Below are 18,465 nucleotides of genomic sequence, written 5' to 3'. Positions count from 1 at the left end.
TATTCAGCCTCTGTTGTTGACAAGGCAACAACATGCTGCAAACTTGCCTTCTAGTTAACAAGGCAACCATCCAAGAAAAACATATAACCAGTTAAAGATCTCTTTCTGTCTAAGTCCCCAGCATAGTCTGAGTCAACATAACCATAGAGACCTGCAACCTTTCCAGCTGATTTTCCATATACCAGCCCATACTGTTGAGTACCTTTCAGATACCTCAGCACCCATTTAACAGCCTTCCAGTATTCCTTTCCAGGTGTAGCCATAAACCTACTTACAACACTTAAAACATGAGCTAAGTCTGGTTTTGTAAGTACCATTGCATACATCATGCAACCAACAGCATTTGCATAAGGAACCGTTGTCATTTTATTCCTCTCTTCATCTGTACTGGGGCATTGGAAACATGACAGCTTGAAGTGAGATGCAAGAGGGGTTACTACTGACTTGCTGTTTGACATCCCAAAAGTTCTCAGTACCTTCTCTAGATACTTCCCTTGAGACAGAATCATAGTACCCTTCTTCATGTTCCTTATTATTTCCATACCCAAAATCTTCCTAGCTGGACCCAAGTCTTTCATATCAAATTCTGAATTGAGCAATTGCTTCAAAACCTCAATCTCTTCCCTTTTATTACAAGCAATCAACATATCATCTACATATAACAACAGATATATGTAGTTACCTGATTGTGTGATCTTGTAGTAAACACATACATCATAGTTGCACCTTAGATACCCATGAGTGACCATAAACTCATCAAATCTAAGGTACCACTGTCTGGGTGATTGTTTCAGCCCATACAGTGACCTATTCAGCAGACACACACAGTCAACAGATTCAGGACTTGTGTACCCTTCAGGCTGTGTCATCAAGATGTCCTCATTTAGTCTTCCATGTAAAAAAAAGTTGTCTTGACATTGAGTTGATCAAGCTCAATGTCTTTTACAGCTGTTAAAGCCAGTAACACCCTGATTGATGTGTGTCTGACTACTGGTGAGAACACCTCTTTGAAATCCACTCCAGCCTCTATGTGTAACCCTTAGCCACTAACCTAGCTTTGAATCTTCTAGGTTCAGTAGCTGTTAGTCCATCTTTGACTTTGTAGATCCATTTACATCCTACAGTTCTACTGTTGGCAGGTCTTTTAATCAGCTCCCATGTATTGTTCTTCTTCAGTGAATAGATTTCTTCATCCATGGCCTTTTTCCACTCATCTTTGAATAGTCCTTGAATAGCCTCTTTGTAGTTCTTGGGTTCGTCATCATCAATTTGGTGAGATGCTGTCAATGCATAGGCTATCAGATCTGCATATCTATATCTGACAGGTGCTTTTGCTTTCCTTCTTTCTCTGTCTCTTGTCAGCTGGTACTCCTGATGCTGAGCTTTAATCTGCTTTACATGATTAGTTCCTTCATCAGCAGCTCCTTGATAAGATTCATCATTATCTTCTGAAGCTTCTCTAGTGTAGGGCTCCACCTCAAACTGAACCTTGGTTCTCTCCTTATCCTTTTGTGCATCTGTGTCAGCGGATTTCTTCATTTCTAGTGCAGCTTTCTCATTAAATATTACATCTCTATTGATAATACACTTGGGAGGATTAAGGTCTGTACACCATAGTTTGAATCCCTTAACACCTTCAGGATACCCAATGAACTTTCCTTTAAGAGCTCTTGGAGCTAACTTCCCTTGACTCACATGTGCATAAGCTGGACATCCAAATACTTTGAGGCTACCATAGTCTGCTAGTTTTCCATGCCATTTCTCAAATGGGGTTTTGAAGTCAAGAGCTGCAGAGGGACTTAAATTTACCAAATAGCTTGCTGTTAACAGAGTCTCAGCCCACAATCCTTTGGGAAGTTGTGATTGGATCATCATGCTTCTTACTTTGTCCATCAGGGTTCTGTTCATTCTTTCAGCTAACCCATTTTGTTGAGGAGTCAGCCTTATAGTTTTATGCCTTGCAATGCCATGATCTGCACAGTAGCTATCAAACTCCTGATTGCAAAACTCAAGACCATTGTCAGTTCTAAGTTTCTTCACCTTCAATCCAGTTTGATTTTCAACTAGGGATTTCCACTTTCTGAATTTGCCAAATGCCTTATCCTTGTGTTTTAAGACATAAACCCATACGCTCCTTGAATAATCATCTATTAAAGACAAGAAATAGGTGTTGCCACCTAGTGACATTGTTTGTGCTGGTCCCCATAAATCTGAGTGTATGTATTCAAGGATGCCCTTGGTTGAATGAACTGATTTTCCAAAGCTATTCCTTGTAGCTTTGCCTAGTACACAGTCTTCACAAAAATCTAGTTCTGAGATTTGACTGCTGCCTAAAACCCCTTGCTTCTGTAATTCTTTCAGACCTCTTAAGCTCATATGTCCTAATCTAAGGTGCCACAGCAAAGTGTTATCACAGCTTGAATTGATTGACACTCCTGACACACCAATTATAGCTTCCCCATTCAAAACATAAACCCCATTTCTCTTATAACCTTTCATAACTTCCCCATCTCCATTTGAGATTCTCAGCTCACCAGATTCAAGCTTAATACTAAGCCCCATTTGGTCAAGTATACCTAGAGATATTAAGTTCCTTTTAAGTTCAGGCACATACCTAACTTCCCTTAATTCTCTTATTGTTCCATCACGCAATTTTAGGTTTACATTTCCTATCCCCACAATCTTATAGACAGCATTGTTACCCATCATAACTTTTCCACCATCAGTTTCATGATAGTTTAATAGGTAGTCTTTAAAGGGGCACATATGAAATGTACAATCTGAGTCTAGAATCCAAGTACCTTTTTACACATGCTCTGTAGCCACACATACTCTTGCTGACTCATACCCCTCTTCCTCAGCAGTAGCAGCAGCACCATTTTGGTCTCTTTTCTTGTTCTTGAGTTCTGGACAATCTCTCTTGAAATGCCCTTCTTTCTAGCACTGAAAACATTTCTTGCCTTTAGTCTTTTGTTTGTTGTTCCCTTGCTTCTTTTTCTTTCCATCATACTTATCAGTTCTTGCTTTTACTACCAGCACTTCTCCAGAGTTCATATTCCCTGACTTTTCTTGCAGCCCTCTAGTATTCAGGGCAGCTTTAACTTCATCCAATGATAAAGTCTGTCTCCCATACATGAGTGCATCAATAAAGTTTGAATATAAGGGTGGAAGTGAACTAACCAGAAGCAATGCTTTACCTTCATCATCTAAACCTTCATCAATTATTTCCAGTGTATCACAGACTTTGTTGAATTCATCAATGTGGTCTTCAAAAGATGATCCTTCAGCCATCTTTAGCGTGAACATCCTCTTCTTGATGTAAAGTCTGTTGGCTAATGACTTAGTCATATACACCCTTTCAAGTTTTGCCCACAGGTCAGCCACTGTTCTTTCTCTTGCAATTTCCCTGATCACCGAGTCTCCAAGACTCAAGATTATGGTACTTCATGCTTTCTTATCAATCTCAGCAGCTTGTTGTGGTGTTAGTGATGATGATGAGGTGGAGGCTTCTAATCCTTCTTTCTTGATGATTGGTTCTAAGGCATCACCTAGCCCTTGAGTGATCAGTAGTGCTTCCATCTTGACCTTCCACATGTTGAAGTCATTCTTCCCTGTAAACTTCTCTAGATCAATCTTTGAACCAGCCATACTTGTGTCTGATTTGCAATCCAGGCTCTGATACCAATTGTAGTGCTTAGGAGTGGTTAATTACTTCAATAAACTCTAAACACTTCCTAAGATCACAATTAAACAAACAAGATGCACCAAGAATCAATCCAGCAGATACACACAGATTATAGAGCTGAAAAATTAAAGAAAGACAGATTACGTGGTTCAGCTAGCTTCAGTCTAGCTTACATCCACGGGAGAAACAGAACCCATTTGTATTGATTGTTCAAAGAAGTTACAAAGAGTTTACAAGCTAACTATAGAGTCTCACAAGAAGCCGTTTTCTTTCAGTCTTCTCAACTCACAATAGCTCTCATTTTTTTCCTCCTTTCTGTTACCAGAATCAGCTGTATATAACAGCTCTTTAATGAATCAGCAACCAACCCAGAAAACCACGTGACAGGCATGCGAGTTAACTGATCTTAACGAACCAAGAAAGCAACTTATCCGTTCACGTGAAACTCTCGTGCATCACTTAACCAAAACGACCCTCATACATGTCGTTCCAGCAGATATGAGTTTGACTTTCCAAAACGCAGCTTCAGCTGATGTTTCAACCAACAGATTTGCTTCACATCACAACACAAACTAAGTTATAGGAGCTTGTTTGAGTATTTGCTTTGTATTCTAATGCAGATTAGATTATGTTTTCAGTAATTACGGGTTTTGCATTTAGATGAATCATTCAATCAATAAGCAAGTCGAATCAGCTAATTCGCAACCCAAAATGTTTCAGACAGTTGAAATAGAAATCCATAAACCACAATTCATCTACACTTCTTTAGTATATTTGCAACTTTTTCTACAATCTAAAGATCAAGATCGAGGGCCACAAAGCCATTCCAAACACAAACAACACAACACATATGTCCAACTTCCAAAACCAACAAACTACAATCACACAAACCAGAACCCGACATCATCCCAGCAAACAGCCATCATCACTTGCGAATTTTGACTCTTAGCTTCACGCCAATAGCCTTCTCCATCTTCGCCAAAACAGTTTGGTTTGGCACAACCTTTCCATTCTCATACTCCGAAACCACCTGCGGCCGCTGGTTTATCTGATTAGCCAGGTCGGGTTTGCTCATCTTCTTACCTAGCCGCGCCCTCTGTATCTGCCTCGGCGTATCCGGCTCGGTTCCCTCATCAAGTTTCCTCATGTTGACGATTGCTCCAGCAGTCTTCTTGTTTGATCCGTGTTAAGGAAGCTCATATTTGCAGTCAAGTAGAGGATCACAGAGCAGAGGATCACAACAGCTTCTATAATTAGTTACAAGTTGATGACATGTACTGCCAGTTGGCACCAGGTGGTTATGTAGCTGCTTGTACTCATACACGTGATAAGTTTGTTAATCAATTTGTAATTAGTTAGTTAGTTTTGTAACCTTCAGCTGAGTTGCTACACTTGTATATATATGCCTGTAATCGTTCAGTAGCAACTTAAGCTTGAGAAAATAAAAGAAGAAAGTTTTCTAGATCTCATTTTATTTTCTTATTAGCCAAACACTCATTTTCTGTTTCTTTAAGTTGGTATCAGAGCCAGTTATGGCGTCTCTGAATATTGCCTCATCAAATCACACTTCGAATATTCATACAAACTCAACAAACTTCTCATTCACGTTTAATACCCCTGTGAAACTGGATCCGGCAAACTATCTGATCTGGAGGTCCCAAGTTCTAGCTTCCATACGCGGCAATAGACTAGAAAAATTCATTGATGAAACTGTCACTCCTCCTCCATCTCATATTGCTCAAAGAATTGACAATGAACTTAGATCTGTTGAGAATCCAGATTCATCAAGCTGGAAAGCACAAGATCAAGTACTTCTTGGCTGGTTGCTATCATCGATGAGTGAAGGTATTATAAGCCTGGTGTTTAATCTGGAAACTTCTCTTGAGGTATGGAAAGCTATTGAAACTCAATTTGGATCACAGTCAAAATCCAGACTCTTACATTTGAGATATTTGATGAATTCAACTAGGAAAGATGATCTGAAAATTAATGAGTATTTCATTAAAATGAAGAATTTTGCTGATAACATGATTGCGGCAGGAAGTGCCTTAAGTAGTGATGATTTAATTTTGCATGTACTCTCAGGACTAGGACCAGATTATAATGTTGTTGCTACTTATATTACTGGTCAAATAAGTAGTGATAAAATGAATTTGAATGAGGCTTATATGTTGTTGACTCAAGAGGCTAGAATTGAGCAACAAGCACATATGCTTTCTGGAATGGATGTTAAGCATAATTTTGAAGCTAATTTAGCTCAGAACAGAGGTTTCAAGAAAGGAAACTTCTCAGGTGGTAGAGGATCTGGTAATCATAACTATCTTACTGGATTAGATAATGCTGGAAATTTTGGAAATAATTACAGAGGTGGCTATGGAAGATCTGGTTTCTTTGGCAATAGTTCTGGAAATAATCTTAATAACCAGTTCAGAGGATTTCAAAGTGATAATCAAAGGGGATCAGGCTCAGGAAATTGGAACAATGGTGGGGGTGGTAACAATAACTCTATCAGGCCTTAAATGAATCCTAAACTTCAGTGGAATGCTTCTAAACTAACTTGTCAAATCTAATTCAAAACTGGTCATACTGCAAATGTCTGCTGGAAACTTGAAGAATTCTTTACCTCTGGTGCTTACAAACCTCCTCCAAACAGAAATCCCAAAGCTGCATATCTATCTGATATGGATGGTGCAGCTGATGCCAATTGGTATCTGGATAGTGGAGCTACACACCATCTTACCAATCACATGAGAAATATGACTATGGCAGAATCCTTTACAGGTAACTCTAAACTCATCATTGGAAATGGTACTGGTTTACACATAACAAATGTTGGAAATGTTGTGTTAAGAATGCATAACTCTTCTGCTCATAATACACTCGAATTAAACAACATGCTTCTTGTTCCACAAATATACAAGAATCTTATTAGCATATCTCAGCTAACCAAAGATAACAATATTGTTATTGAATTTACTGATAAATCCTGTTTTGTGAAGGACAAGGTGAGGAATTTGATCATACTGCAGGGCAAAGCTGAAAAAGGTTTATACAGATTGCTATTGTTTCCCTCTAATAAAGTCTCTTCTTAATCATTTCAAAGGTCTCTTGAAGCCACTCAATCCAAAATTTCAAATGTTCCTCTATCTATGTTTTTAGTTGTTCAGTCAGTTGTCAATAAACAAACAAGCCCCTGCTTGTATACTGCAGCAGAACCTTGTATCAGTCCAAATTGTATGCTGAGTGTTTCTGTTTTGCATCAGAAACTTGGTCATCCTAATTCCAAAGTTTTAAGTCATGTAATAAACTCTTGTTCAGCTTTCAAGAATTTATATGGAAGTAAATTTCTTGATTCATGTGATGCATGTAAAATGGGAAAAATGCATAGATTACATTTTCCAGTTTCTACTATCAAAACAAAGCATGTATTAGAAGTTTTGCACACTGATTTATGGGGACCTGCCCCTGTGCTTTCAGTTCAAAGCTACAGATATTATGTGAGTTTTGTGGATGATTTTTCAAGGTTCACATGGATATTCCCATTAAAAACCAAGGATGAAACACTAGCTGTTTTTAAAATCTTTAAGAAGCAAATTGAGAAACAGCTAGATAGATCCATTAAGTGCATTCAATCAGATTAGGGTGGAGAGTATAGATCATTTGTTAATTTTCTTCATGAGGAATGTATTTAATTCAGGCACTCATATCCCTACACTCACAATCACAATGGCTTAGTTGAGAGAAAACATAGACACATAACTGAGCTAGGTCTCACCTTACTTGCTCAAGCCACTTTACCTATCAAATTTTAGTGGGATTCCTTTCATACAGCCACCTATATTATCAATCGACTTTTCATACCCATACTATCTATGCAGTCACCTTATGAATGTGTTTTTAAAACCAAACCTGATTACAAATTTCTCAAGGTCTTTGGTTGTTCATGCTTTCCATTCTTAAGGGATTATAATACTCACAAATTCCATTTTCATACCTCAAAATGTGTATTTCTTGGTTACAGCCCTTTACATAAGGGTTACAAGTGTATGCATTCTTCTGGAAAGATTTTTATAACCAGTCATGTGCTATTTGATGAAACCTCTTTTCCTTACACATCAAATTCACAATTCTTAACTTCACCATCTAAATCCTCTATTTTCCATTACAGTCTTCTTCAATCTTATATTGTTTCACTTCCCAATATCAATCAAGAAACCTTTGAAGCTAGCTCTGCAGAAGATAAAGCTCCATCTCATCATTTTAGTGATCATTCCTCACCTGATAGTCATAATACAACCTTTGATGTTTCACCTTCTCAAATACATCTTCAACCCTCTACCATAGTTACTTCATATACACAACAACATCATCATCTCCTATTCAATCCACACAACCATCCCAACATTCTCTGCCAAATCATCCCATGATTACTAGAGCAAAAGCTGGTATATTCAAGCCTAAAGCATTCTTAATATCACATAACAGCCTGGAACCATCCACTGTTGATGAAGTTTTGTCTGATCCTAAGTGGAAAGCTGTAATGCAATTAGAATTTGATGCTCTAACCAGCAATAATACCTGGACTCTAGTACATGTGACATCTTAGCATAAGTTGGTTGGATGTAAATGGGTCTTTAGAACCAAGTACAATACAGATGGTACAGTTTCTAAACACAAAGCAAGATTGGTGGCCAAGGGCTTTCACCAGACAGCAGGAGTGGATTATAAAAAAACTTTCAGTCCTGTGGTAAAGTCTTCTACAGTTAGAACTATACTGAGTTTGGCAGTGATGAAAGGTTGGAAAGTCAGGCAAATCGATATAAATAATGCTTTTCTTAATGGAGATATTTCAGAGAATATATACATGACACAACCAGAGGGCTTCATCACCAAAGATGGCTATGTCTGTAAACTTAGCAAGGCTCTTTATGGCTTGAAGCAAGCTCCTAAAGCTTGGTATGACAAACTCAAAGGGTGTCTTACAAGCTGGAATTTCTTCAACTCCAAGGCTGATACATCCCTGTTCATCAGACATGACACCAGAGGTATCATTCTTGTTCTTATCTATGTGGATGATATTCTCATTACAGGACCAGATTCTTCCCTGTTGGAAACATTCATCACTAAGTTTAGTAAGTTTTTGCCTTAAAAGATTTGGGATTGGTATCCTATTTTCTTGGTGTTGAGGTGTGTTTTACTAATGGTGGGATGCATTTATCACAAACAAAATATATCAAAGACCTCTTAAGTAGAGCTTTAATGCATAACTATAAAGGTTCTGATACACCTCTCAGCACAGGTCAAAAGTTAGAAAATGTAGCAAAAGGCTGTTTGGTGAAAGAATTTGAAGATCCAACTCTCTATAGAAGTATTGTTGGAGGGCTCCAATACTTGATACTCACCAGGCCTGATATTGCACACTCAGTTCATAAGCTCGGTTAATATCTAAGTGCTCCTACACTTCAGCATTGGTTTTCTTGTAAGAAGGTACTTAGATATCTTCAAGCAACTGTCACTCATGGAATATATATTCAGAAGGAAGGGGAGCTTGAAGTTACAGGTTTGAGTGGGTACTCAGATGCAGATTGGGCTTGTGATACAGATGATAGAAAAGTCCATTGGAGCATATTGCATCTATCTTGGCAACAATTTAATTTCATGGTCCTCTAAGAAACAAGCCATAGTGGTAAAATCCAGCACTGAAAGTGAGTATAGAGCACTGTCATCAGCAAGTTCAGAAACCTCTTGGCTGGAATCTCTATTTTCTGAGCTCAACATTGTAAAGCTGCCAACACCAGTGCTTTGGTGTGATAATCAGAGTGCTGGGGAATTAGCCAAAAATCCTGTGTTTTACTCCAGGTCTAAGCATATCGAGTTGGACATTCATTACATTCGAGATAAGGTACTTAAAAAACAATTAGAAGTGAGATACATTCCTATAGATGAACAAGTTGCTGATATTCTCATAAAAGCTTTATCTCTTCCAAAATTCAGCTACTTCAGGTCCAAGCTCAATGTCATTAGCAGACCCTTGAGCTTGAGGGGGGATGTTAAGAAAGCTCATATTTGCAGTCAAGCAAAGGATCACAGAGCAGAAGACCACAGCAGCTTCTATAATCAGTTGCAATTTTATGACATGTACTGTCAGCTGGCACCAGGTGGTTATGTAGCTGCTTGTACTCATACACGTGATAAGTTTGTTAATCAATTTGTAATTAGTTAGTTAGTTTTGTAACCTTCAGCTGAGCTGCTACACTTGTGTATATATGCTTGTAATCGTTCAGTAACTTAAGCTTGAGAAAATAAAAGAAGAAAGTTTTCCAGATCTCAATTTATTTTCTTATTAGCCAAACACTCATTTTCTGTTTCTTTAAGTTGGCGTCAAACTTCTTTACGGTCTGGACCGGCGCGCCTGACTGCAGCGCTTGGTTCACCGCCTCTGGGTTTCGCAACTCTTGAGCCTTGCTTTTGGACTTGTGTAGCACCACAGGCTCTGATACAACTTGGCCCATTGTTGTGAATAAGATCGAGCTTAATGAGACAGCAAAGGAAGAGATCCAACCTACAGAAATGGAAGAAGCTCAACCCTTGAATAAGACTGTGAAGCCATAGTTAATTATATTCTATTATGGGCTTACTAAGGTGGCTGGTGAGCTGGCATAAGTGGGATCCAAACGAGAGAGCAGTTAGTAATAACAGACTGATTCGTTAAAGTGGATACACACGTGAGAAGCATACATATATAAGTTGTCTCTAAACTAGTTTCAGAAATAGAGGAAAACACTTAAGCATTACAGAGAAGAAACGCTAATTGGAAAATAGAGAGGTTTTAATCTGCAGTGGAAGTGTTCTTTTGTAATAAGCCATTATAGTCAATAAAAGCTTCTGCCCTAGCTGGCATTCCTATAGCCGTGGATGTAGGTTCCTTTGTGGAACTGAACCACGTTATTTTTTTGGTGTTCAACTGTTCTTGATGTTCCTGTTTTTTCTTCTTCTTGTGTTTAAGTCTTAGTTGATTCTTTTCTTGAGCAAGTTACGATATATTGCTCTGTCTTCTATAACAAACTGGTATCAGAGCAAGGTGTTGATTGGGATCGAATTCGAAAATGGCAAGCACCAGAGTTGATCTTGAAACGTTTAATGGAGATAATGACTTTTATCTCTGGAGTTTAAATATGACAGCAATTCTAATTCAGCAAGGGCTTAACAGTGCCCTCGATGATGAAGAAGATCCTATGGCCAAAAAAGAGAAGGGAGAAGGTTCTTCAAGTTTTGGTGGAGACCAGATGACCATAAACAACAAGGCCCATAGCACGATTATCTTATATCTCTCCGATGAAGTCTTGAGAGATGTATCCAAAGAAAGAACTGCATCTGGGTTGTGGGCCAAGCTTAAAGAAATGTTTCTGAAGAAATCATTAACAAAGAGGTTGTACATGAAGAGGAGATTATACACATTCTCGATGAAAGATGGTGTAACCATGAAAGATCATGTGGATGAGTTTAATAAACTCATTCTTGATCTTGAGAATGTTAACATAATTCTTGAAGATGAAGACATGGCACTCATTTTACTTAGTTCACTTCCAGAGTCTTATGAACACTTTGTAGATACTCTCCTCTATGGAAGACAAACTCTCACGTTGAAAGATGTCAAAAATGCTCTGGAATCTAAGGATTTGAAGAAAAGGGCAGAAGTAAGAGATTAAAGCAATGCAGAAGGTTTAGTTGCCAAAGGAAAGCCAAAAAAGAAAAATAATAAGCAGAAGAAAAACAATAGCCATAAAGATAAAGCTGAGAAAAAGAAGAAGAAGAGGAAGTGTTACTTCTGCCAAAAAGAGGGGCACTACATCAAGGATTATTTTGAGAAAAAGAAACTAGAAGAATTACAAAAGAAGTCAAATGGGAAGGCTGATGTAGCCTTTGAGGATGAAGGTGACTATGATGAAGCAGATGTTCTGGTGGCTGCAGAGAGGCATCCAACTGGTGAGTAAATATTAGATTCAGGTTGTTCTTTCCATATGTGTCCAAATAAGAGTTTCTTTAAGACCTTTGAAAGTGTAAATGGAGGGAATGTACTGTTAGGAAATAATTTGGCTTTCAAGGTGGCTGAAATAGGAACCATTAGCTTAAAAATGCATGATGGTATCACTAGAGATTTGCACCATGTGAGATATGTCCCTGAACTAAAAAGAAATCTAATATCCCTAGGAGTGGTTGATCAATTAGGGTGTACTATTAAGGCTGAAAATGGAGAAATGCATGTCACAGATAAGGGTGAAACTGTTATAAAGGGGGTTAGGAAAAATGGGCTATATATACTTGTTGGATCCTCACCTGAGCATGGGGTTTCTGTAAGTGTGACCAGAGACAAAACTAAGCTCTGGCACATGAGACTAGCCCATATCAGTGAGAGAGGTCTCAGAGAGTTAAGCAATCAGGGCTTATTTGGTAATGAAAAAATTTCTTCCTTAAAATTTTGTGAGAAATGTGTATTTGGCAAAGCTACAAGACTGAAATTCAGTATGGAGAGGAAAGAAACCAAGCAAACCTTATATTACATTCACTCAGATCTTTGGCGGCCACACAAGTTCCATCTTTAGGTGGAGCTAGGTACTTTGTGTCCTTTATAGATAACTTCTCTAGGAAGGTTTGGATTTTTGTGTTAAAACACAAAAATGAAGCACTAAAGAAGTTTAAAGAGTGGATTACTCTGATTAAGCATCAAACTTATAAGAAAATAAAAAGGCTACAGACAGATAATGGGTTGGAGTATTGCAGTAAAAAGTTTGAAGATTTCTGCAAATCAAAGGGCATAGCAAGGCATAGAACTGTAACCTATACCCCACAGCAAAATGGGCTAGCAGAAAGGATGAACAGAACCTTAATAGAGAGGGTAAGATGTATGCTACTGAATGTAAGTTTATCTAAAGGTTTTTGGGCTGATGCAGTCACTACAGCTACCTACTTGATAAACAGAAGTCCATCCACAGCCTTAGGCTTCAAGACACCACAAGAAATTTGGTCAGGAAAGCCACCAGACTTGAGTAATCTGAGGATTTTTGGGTGCCCAGCTTATGCTCACATAAAGCAAAGTAAGCTTGAACCAAGGGCTGTCAAAGGGTATTTTTTGGGTTATCCAGAGGGCATTAAGGGATACAAAATATGGACTCTCAATCGCAAACCATCTAGAATACTTGTCAGTAGAGATGTAACCTTTGATGAAGAATAAATGCTTCAGTCAAAGGTAGAAACTGATATTGAAGCCTCAGAATTAGAGGAAGCTGAAAGTGTTGGACAGAAGGTGGAGCACTCTGATAGTTGCAAGACTTCTGATGAGCCTCCAGAACTATTCAAAGAAGGGAGGAAATCATCATAATTAAAGACATACCAACTTGCCAGAGATAGGGAGAGAAGAGCTATCAAAATGCCAAGGAGATATGGCATAGCTGACCTTATTTCCTATACACTAACAGTAGCTGATGAAGTAAATGGTGGAGAGCCTTTGAGTTATAAAGAAGTTATGTGTTGTGGTGATAAGCTGAAATGGTATGCTGCAATGCAGGATGAAATAACCTCACTAAAGAAGAATAACACCTGGATCTTAGTTGAAAAGCCTCCTAACAAAAAATTAGTTGGCAGCAAGTGGATCTTTAAACTGAAGGCTGGAGCTTCAAAGAAGGAACCACCAAGGCATAAGGCCAGACTTGTGGCAAAGGGATTCACACAAAGAGAATAAGTTGACTTCAATGAAGTGTTCTCACCTGTAGTCAAATACAACTCCATTAGGTTGTTGTTGGCCCTCTCTGCGTATTTTGACCTGGAGCTAGAGCAGATGGATGTTAAAATTGCTTTCTTACATGGCAGTCTTGATGGAGAAATTTTCATGGCACAGCCAGAATGGTTCATTGAGAGAGGATCTGAGGACAAGGTGTACTTATTGAAAAAGAGTTTGTATGGGCTCAAACAATCTCCAATGCAATGGTATTTGAAGTTTGATGAGTTCATGATAAGCCATGGATACTGCAGAAGCAAATTTAATAATTGTGTGTATTACAAATTCCTATCAAGTGGGGTTGGCATCTACTTACTTCTCTATGTTGATAACATGTGCTGTGTAAATTTTATTGAACTCGCAAGCGCACGAATCTATTGTAGAATAGATTAATGGATTAATGGTGACGAGTGTCGATCCCACGAGGAGGTGGATTTTAATTGTGTGTAGAATTAATTTTGTAAATGGGTGATTGGATTTTTAGTGAAAGTGACGTAGATTATCCTAAAATTGGAATTGAAATGGCGAGAATAAATTGAATAGAAATCTATTGAAATGACATACTTGGGTATCTGGATCCGTATCAACATGCACCATGGGCTAAATTTTCCTTATTAATGCCAATTAAATCATGAGGGGAGAATCCACACCTCATGAACCACACTCTAATCAATATGGTGCTAAGGGCTTATCATGCCAAATAATAATAACCTTGTACTAGGGAGCCGGTGTAACCAGGGCGGTATCTAGACAAGATTATTATTATTTGTCGACGAAAAGTCAAATCATCCACAAAAATTAGAGGGGAAAAGAAAATAAATTTACCAAATAAAGCCCATGACACATGTTGAGACTTCACCTTCAACCCAAGCTTGAAAGAAAATTAGCTACTCGTAATTGAACTATGGGCAAAATGAGAATTTATTAAAATACGTAGAAAATACAAGATAGAGAATGAATTACAGAAAATGGATTCAGAGCTATCAAATTAGGGGGGGATGCCCTTTTTTTATAGATACATTAAGTAAATCATGGTCATCGGATTAAAAACAGTTTGGACGCTCATGATTGAGCCACGTCATCAGTCAACAGTACGCGGTTTGACCACGTGGGTGAACAGTAACACGGTTTGACCCGGGTTGAACAGTGACGCAGTTTGGTTGAAAATAATCCTGTGTAATGCATGTACCGTACGCAAGATTTTTGGTCCACTGATATGCTGCCACGTCACCATCAACAGTACATAAGAATTTTAGTCCAACAGGATTGTGACACCTCATCAGTTAATGCCACATCGTCGGTCAATGCCACGTCATCGATCCGTCTATGTGAACAGTGTCGTGACCAGTAACGTAGACAGTACCGTACACGTGAATAGTACCGTACATGTGAACAGTGCCATTTTTCCTTTTATGCTCCTCCTAAGGTTTTTAACCGTCCTGAGTTCAAAAGTGATGTCCGTTTTACCGTCCGATCTCTCGTTTATTGTGAAATGACCATGATGCCCCTAAAATACATAAAATACTTAATTAAAATGAAACACACATAATTAAATTACAAGAAGCTTAAATACATAAAAGTAAGGGTTGTTAGTAAGACGTGAAATGTAAAATGACGATTTTCTCCTTTATAAATATACATTTTCTAACACTCAACAACATGCTTATTGCATGTAAGCAAAAAGAAGAAATAAAGAAGCTCAAGGGTGAACTAAGCACTGAATTTGAAATGAAGGATTTGGGTGCAACTACAAAAATTCTGGGCATACAGATAATAAGGGATAGAAACTCTAAGACTTTGTATCTGTCTCAAGCTGATTGTGTGAAAAAAGTGTTAACCAGGTTCAATATGGAAGATTCAAAACCTGTTACAACACCCCTGTCAGCTCACTTCTAGTTATCTAAATCTCTGGAACCTACAACTGATGATGATCTTAACTATATGAGGAAAATACCATACTCTAGTGCAATTGGCAGCATCATGTATACCATGGTGTGCACCAGACCTGACTTGGCACATAGAGTTGGTGTCATCAGTAGATTTATGGGGAACCCTGGTAAAGATCATTGGAATGCAGTGAAATGGGTACTGAGGTACCTTCGAGGGACTGTTGTCACTGCCATTGTGTTTGGAAAAATAAGTGGAGCATCACCTGAAGTTGTTGGGTTTGTGGATTCTGACTCTGCAACAGATAATGATAGAAGAAGGTCTATAACAGGGTTTGTGTTTACTATGTGTGGAGGTGCTATAAGTTGGAAGTCCTCTCTACAATCAGCGGTTGCTCTCTCAACGACAGAAGCTGAGTATATTGCACTCACAGAAGCTGTTAAAGAGGCAATATGGTTGAGAGGGTTGGTCTCTGAATTGGGGTTTAAACAAGAAGTTGTTAAAGTTAGTTGTGATAGCTCAAGTGATATTCAGTTAAGTAAAAACCCTAAGTATCATGAGAGAACTAAACATATTGATATTAGAACGCACTTCATAAGGGATGAAATTGGCAAAGGAGTGGTGAGTGTGGTCAAGGTTCCTTCTGAGGTCAACCCAGCTGACATGTTAACCAAGCCACTGCCATCAGTCAGGTTCAGGAACTTACTGAACTTGATTGGAAGTGTTAACTTGTAATTCAAGTTTACAGTTGTTGATTCAGTGTAGGGGGAAGCATAAACAGAATAAAGCTAAGGTGGAGATTTGTAAAGCCTTAGTTAGTTATATTCTGTTATGTGTTTGCTGAGGTGGCTGGTAAGCTGGCATAAGTGGGATCCAAACGAGAGAGCAGTTAGTAATAACAGACTGATTCGTGAAAGTGGATACACATGTGAGAAGGATACATATATAAGCTGTCTCTAAACTAGTTTCAGAAAGAGGAAAACACTTGAGCATTACAAAAAGGAAACGCTAATCGGAAAAGAGAGAGGTTTTAATCTGCAGTGGAAGTGTTCTTTTGTAATAAGCCATTATAGTCAATAAAGCTTCTGCCCTAGCTGGCATTCTTACAACCGTGGATGTAGGTTCCTCTGTAGAACTGAACCACGTTATTTCTTTGGTGTTCAACTGTTCTTGATGTTCTTGTTTTCTTTCTTCTTATGTTTAAGTCTTGGTTGATTCTTTTCTTGAGCAAGTTACGATATATTGCTCTGTCTTGCATAACAAAGACTCAAGCTAGAGAGCAGCCTAGGACAGGTCCAGCTCGTGCGAGAAAGAAACCAAGATGGCTTAAAGACTTTGTCATTTGAAGAATGTTCGAGAATGCTTGAGATATGAAAATAACGAATATTGTTCTGTTTTCAATTATTGTTTTGTTGGTATTAGTAATTTTATTCCATAGTTAGTTAAGGGTGCGTGGGTGTTTTGGGAAGGCAAGAATATATTGTACTGTCAAGGCAAGGGACCCGTGAGGTCATTTAAGGAAAAATAGGGTAATTTTTAAAAACCTCCCCTGAGGTTTAGGCTTGTTGCAAGTAGATGGTAAGAATTGATTTATTTGTAAAAAACCCCCTACCGTCAGTTAAGTTTAACATTGACCGTTAGTTGACCGTGCAAAGACAATATTACCCTTAACAATAGTTTATAAACAAAAATAACTAAAAAAAAACCAAAATTATTGGTGCAAAAAGTACAAACCCTATTTTTTGACAATTTTATCCTTGTCAATTCTAAAAGTTTACAATATCATAGGTAAAGATTATGACTATTTCATTTTTAAATTTTTAATTTTATCTTTCTTGTAGTAATTTTAAGGAAATATCAATAATTTAAAGAGAATTTTTTAATTTTTTAATTTTAACTTTTTTATAGGAACTTTAAGAAAATATCAATAATTTAAAAATGGTAAAATAATTAATAATTTTGATTTTTTTTTAGTTATTTTCGTTTATAAACTATTGTTAAGGGTAATATTATCTTTGCACGGTCAACTAACGGTCAATGTTAAACTTAACTGACAGTAGGAAGTTTTTTATAAATAAATCAATTCTCGCCATCTATTTACAACAAGCCCAAACCTCAGGAGAGGTTTTTAAAAATTAACCAGGAAAAATATCATTTGTCTTCTTCTCAACTTCGTCTCTTTTATTTCTCTGCAATTCCCCTGTTTCTATTTTCTTTGTTCAAATCCTCTTCCAAACCGATTGGAGTCTGCACTCGCTCAAAGAGTGTCGTATCAGGCTCCCAATCCTGTGATATTGCTCCTGGATATCGGCTCGGCATCGTCTGTAAAGCGTGAGAGATCTAGGAGAGTTTGATTTGATTTACTTATTATCTTTTTCCACAAGCAAAAATCGAGTGACAATCAGGTGATGGGGTGCGAGTGAGGAGACATCTTATATTGAAACCTCGTCTCTGGAAAGTTCTTCCAGCTTCAAGGTTGTGTTATGCGAGCAATGGTAAAACTTCCATCAAATGGATGACATGCCAAATGATTATTGGTTTTTGTTGCTGACGAGGACAGTTAGCGTATCGTAATTAAGCGCGTTGTGCGTGATCGCCAAGGCAGCTAAATATCTTCGGGTGTTGGGATGACGTGGCAACAGTGTGTAAACCGTAAGATATAATGGGTTGGGCCAACTTGAAATGGCGCGAACTTTGTGCTACTGACACCCCTTTAAAACATTACAAATAACCTCCATTTTGATATTTTGTAATTTTTTTTAATCTATTGATATTTTACATCAGTCATTTGTTATTAACTTATTATCTCCATTTTTACCCTGCACAAATATTGGAGAGGTGGGAGAAATGCTTTTTTTTTTTCTTCTAATTTTTAATTGGAAGTGGTGGTGTAAGAACCCTTAAGAAGGGACTCACACTCAAGTAACGGGATGAGTTTACCACTCGATCAAAGTCGGTCAAGGCCGAGTGGCATATTTATTGTCTTCATAGTACAATATAGTTACATAAATATTTTATAAATATGCTTAGTTTTGTTATTATTCAATTTAATACATTAAACATATTATAAATTCAACGAGTCTTAATGTTTCTTTTTTTAAGTTTCAAGAATTATATT

At 37.8% G+C, this 18,465-nt stretch overlaps 1 protein-coding gene across 1 annotated transcript; it reads right to left on the bottom strand.

Moving 5' to 3' along the window:
• Positions 1 to 4,610: 4,610 nt before the first annotated feature.
• LOC18055847 (multiprotein-bridging factor 1c) lies at positions 4,611 to 18,061 on the bottom strand. The gene is made up of 3 exons (XM_006451047.2): positions 17,601 to 18,061; positions 10,064 to 10,176; positions 4,611 to 4,869 (listed from the first exon to the last, which is right to left on the bottom strand). Exons 1-3 carry the CDS (start codon positions 17,664 to 17,666, stop codon positions 4,611 to 4,613), a joined length of 438 nt encoding a protein of 145 aa, XP_006451110.2. The 5' UTR covers positions 17,667 to 18,061.
• Positions 18,062 to 18,465: the final 404 nt, after the last annotated feature.

The sequence above is a fragment of the Citrus clementina genome, unplaced genomic scaffold (assembly GCF_000493195.1).
Source record: "Citrus clementina cultivar Clemenules unplaced genomic scaffold, Citrus_clementina_v1.0 scaffold_1, whole genome shotgun sequence".
Lineage (NCBI taxonomy): Eukaryota > Viridiplantae > Streptophyta > Magnoliopsida > Sapindales > Rutaceae > Citrus > Citrus x clementina.
Note: the sequence above shows the minus strand (reverse complement) of the source record. Positions and strands in the feature narration are given on the sequence as shown.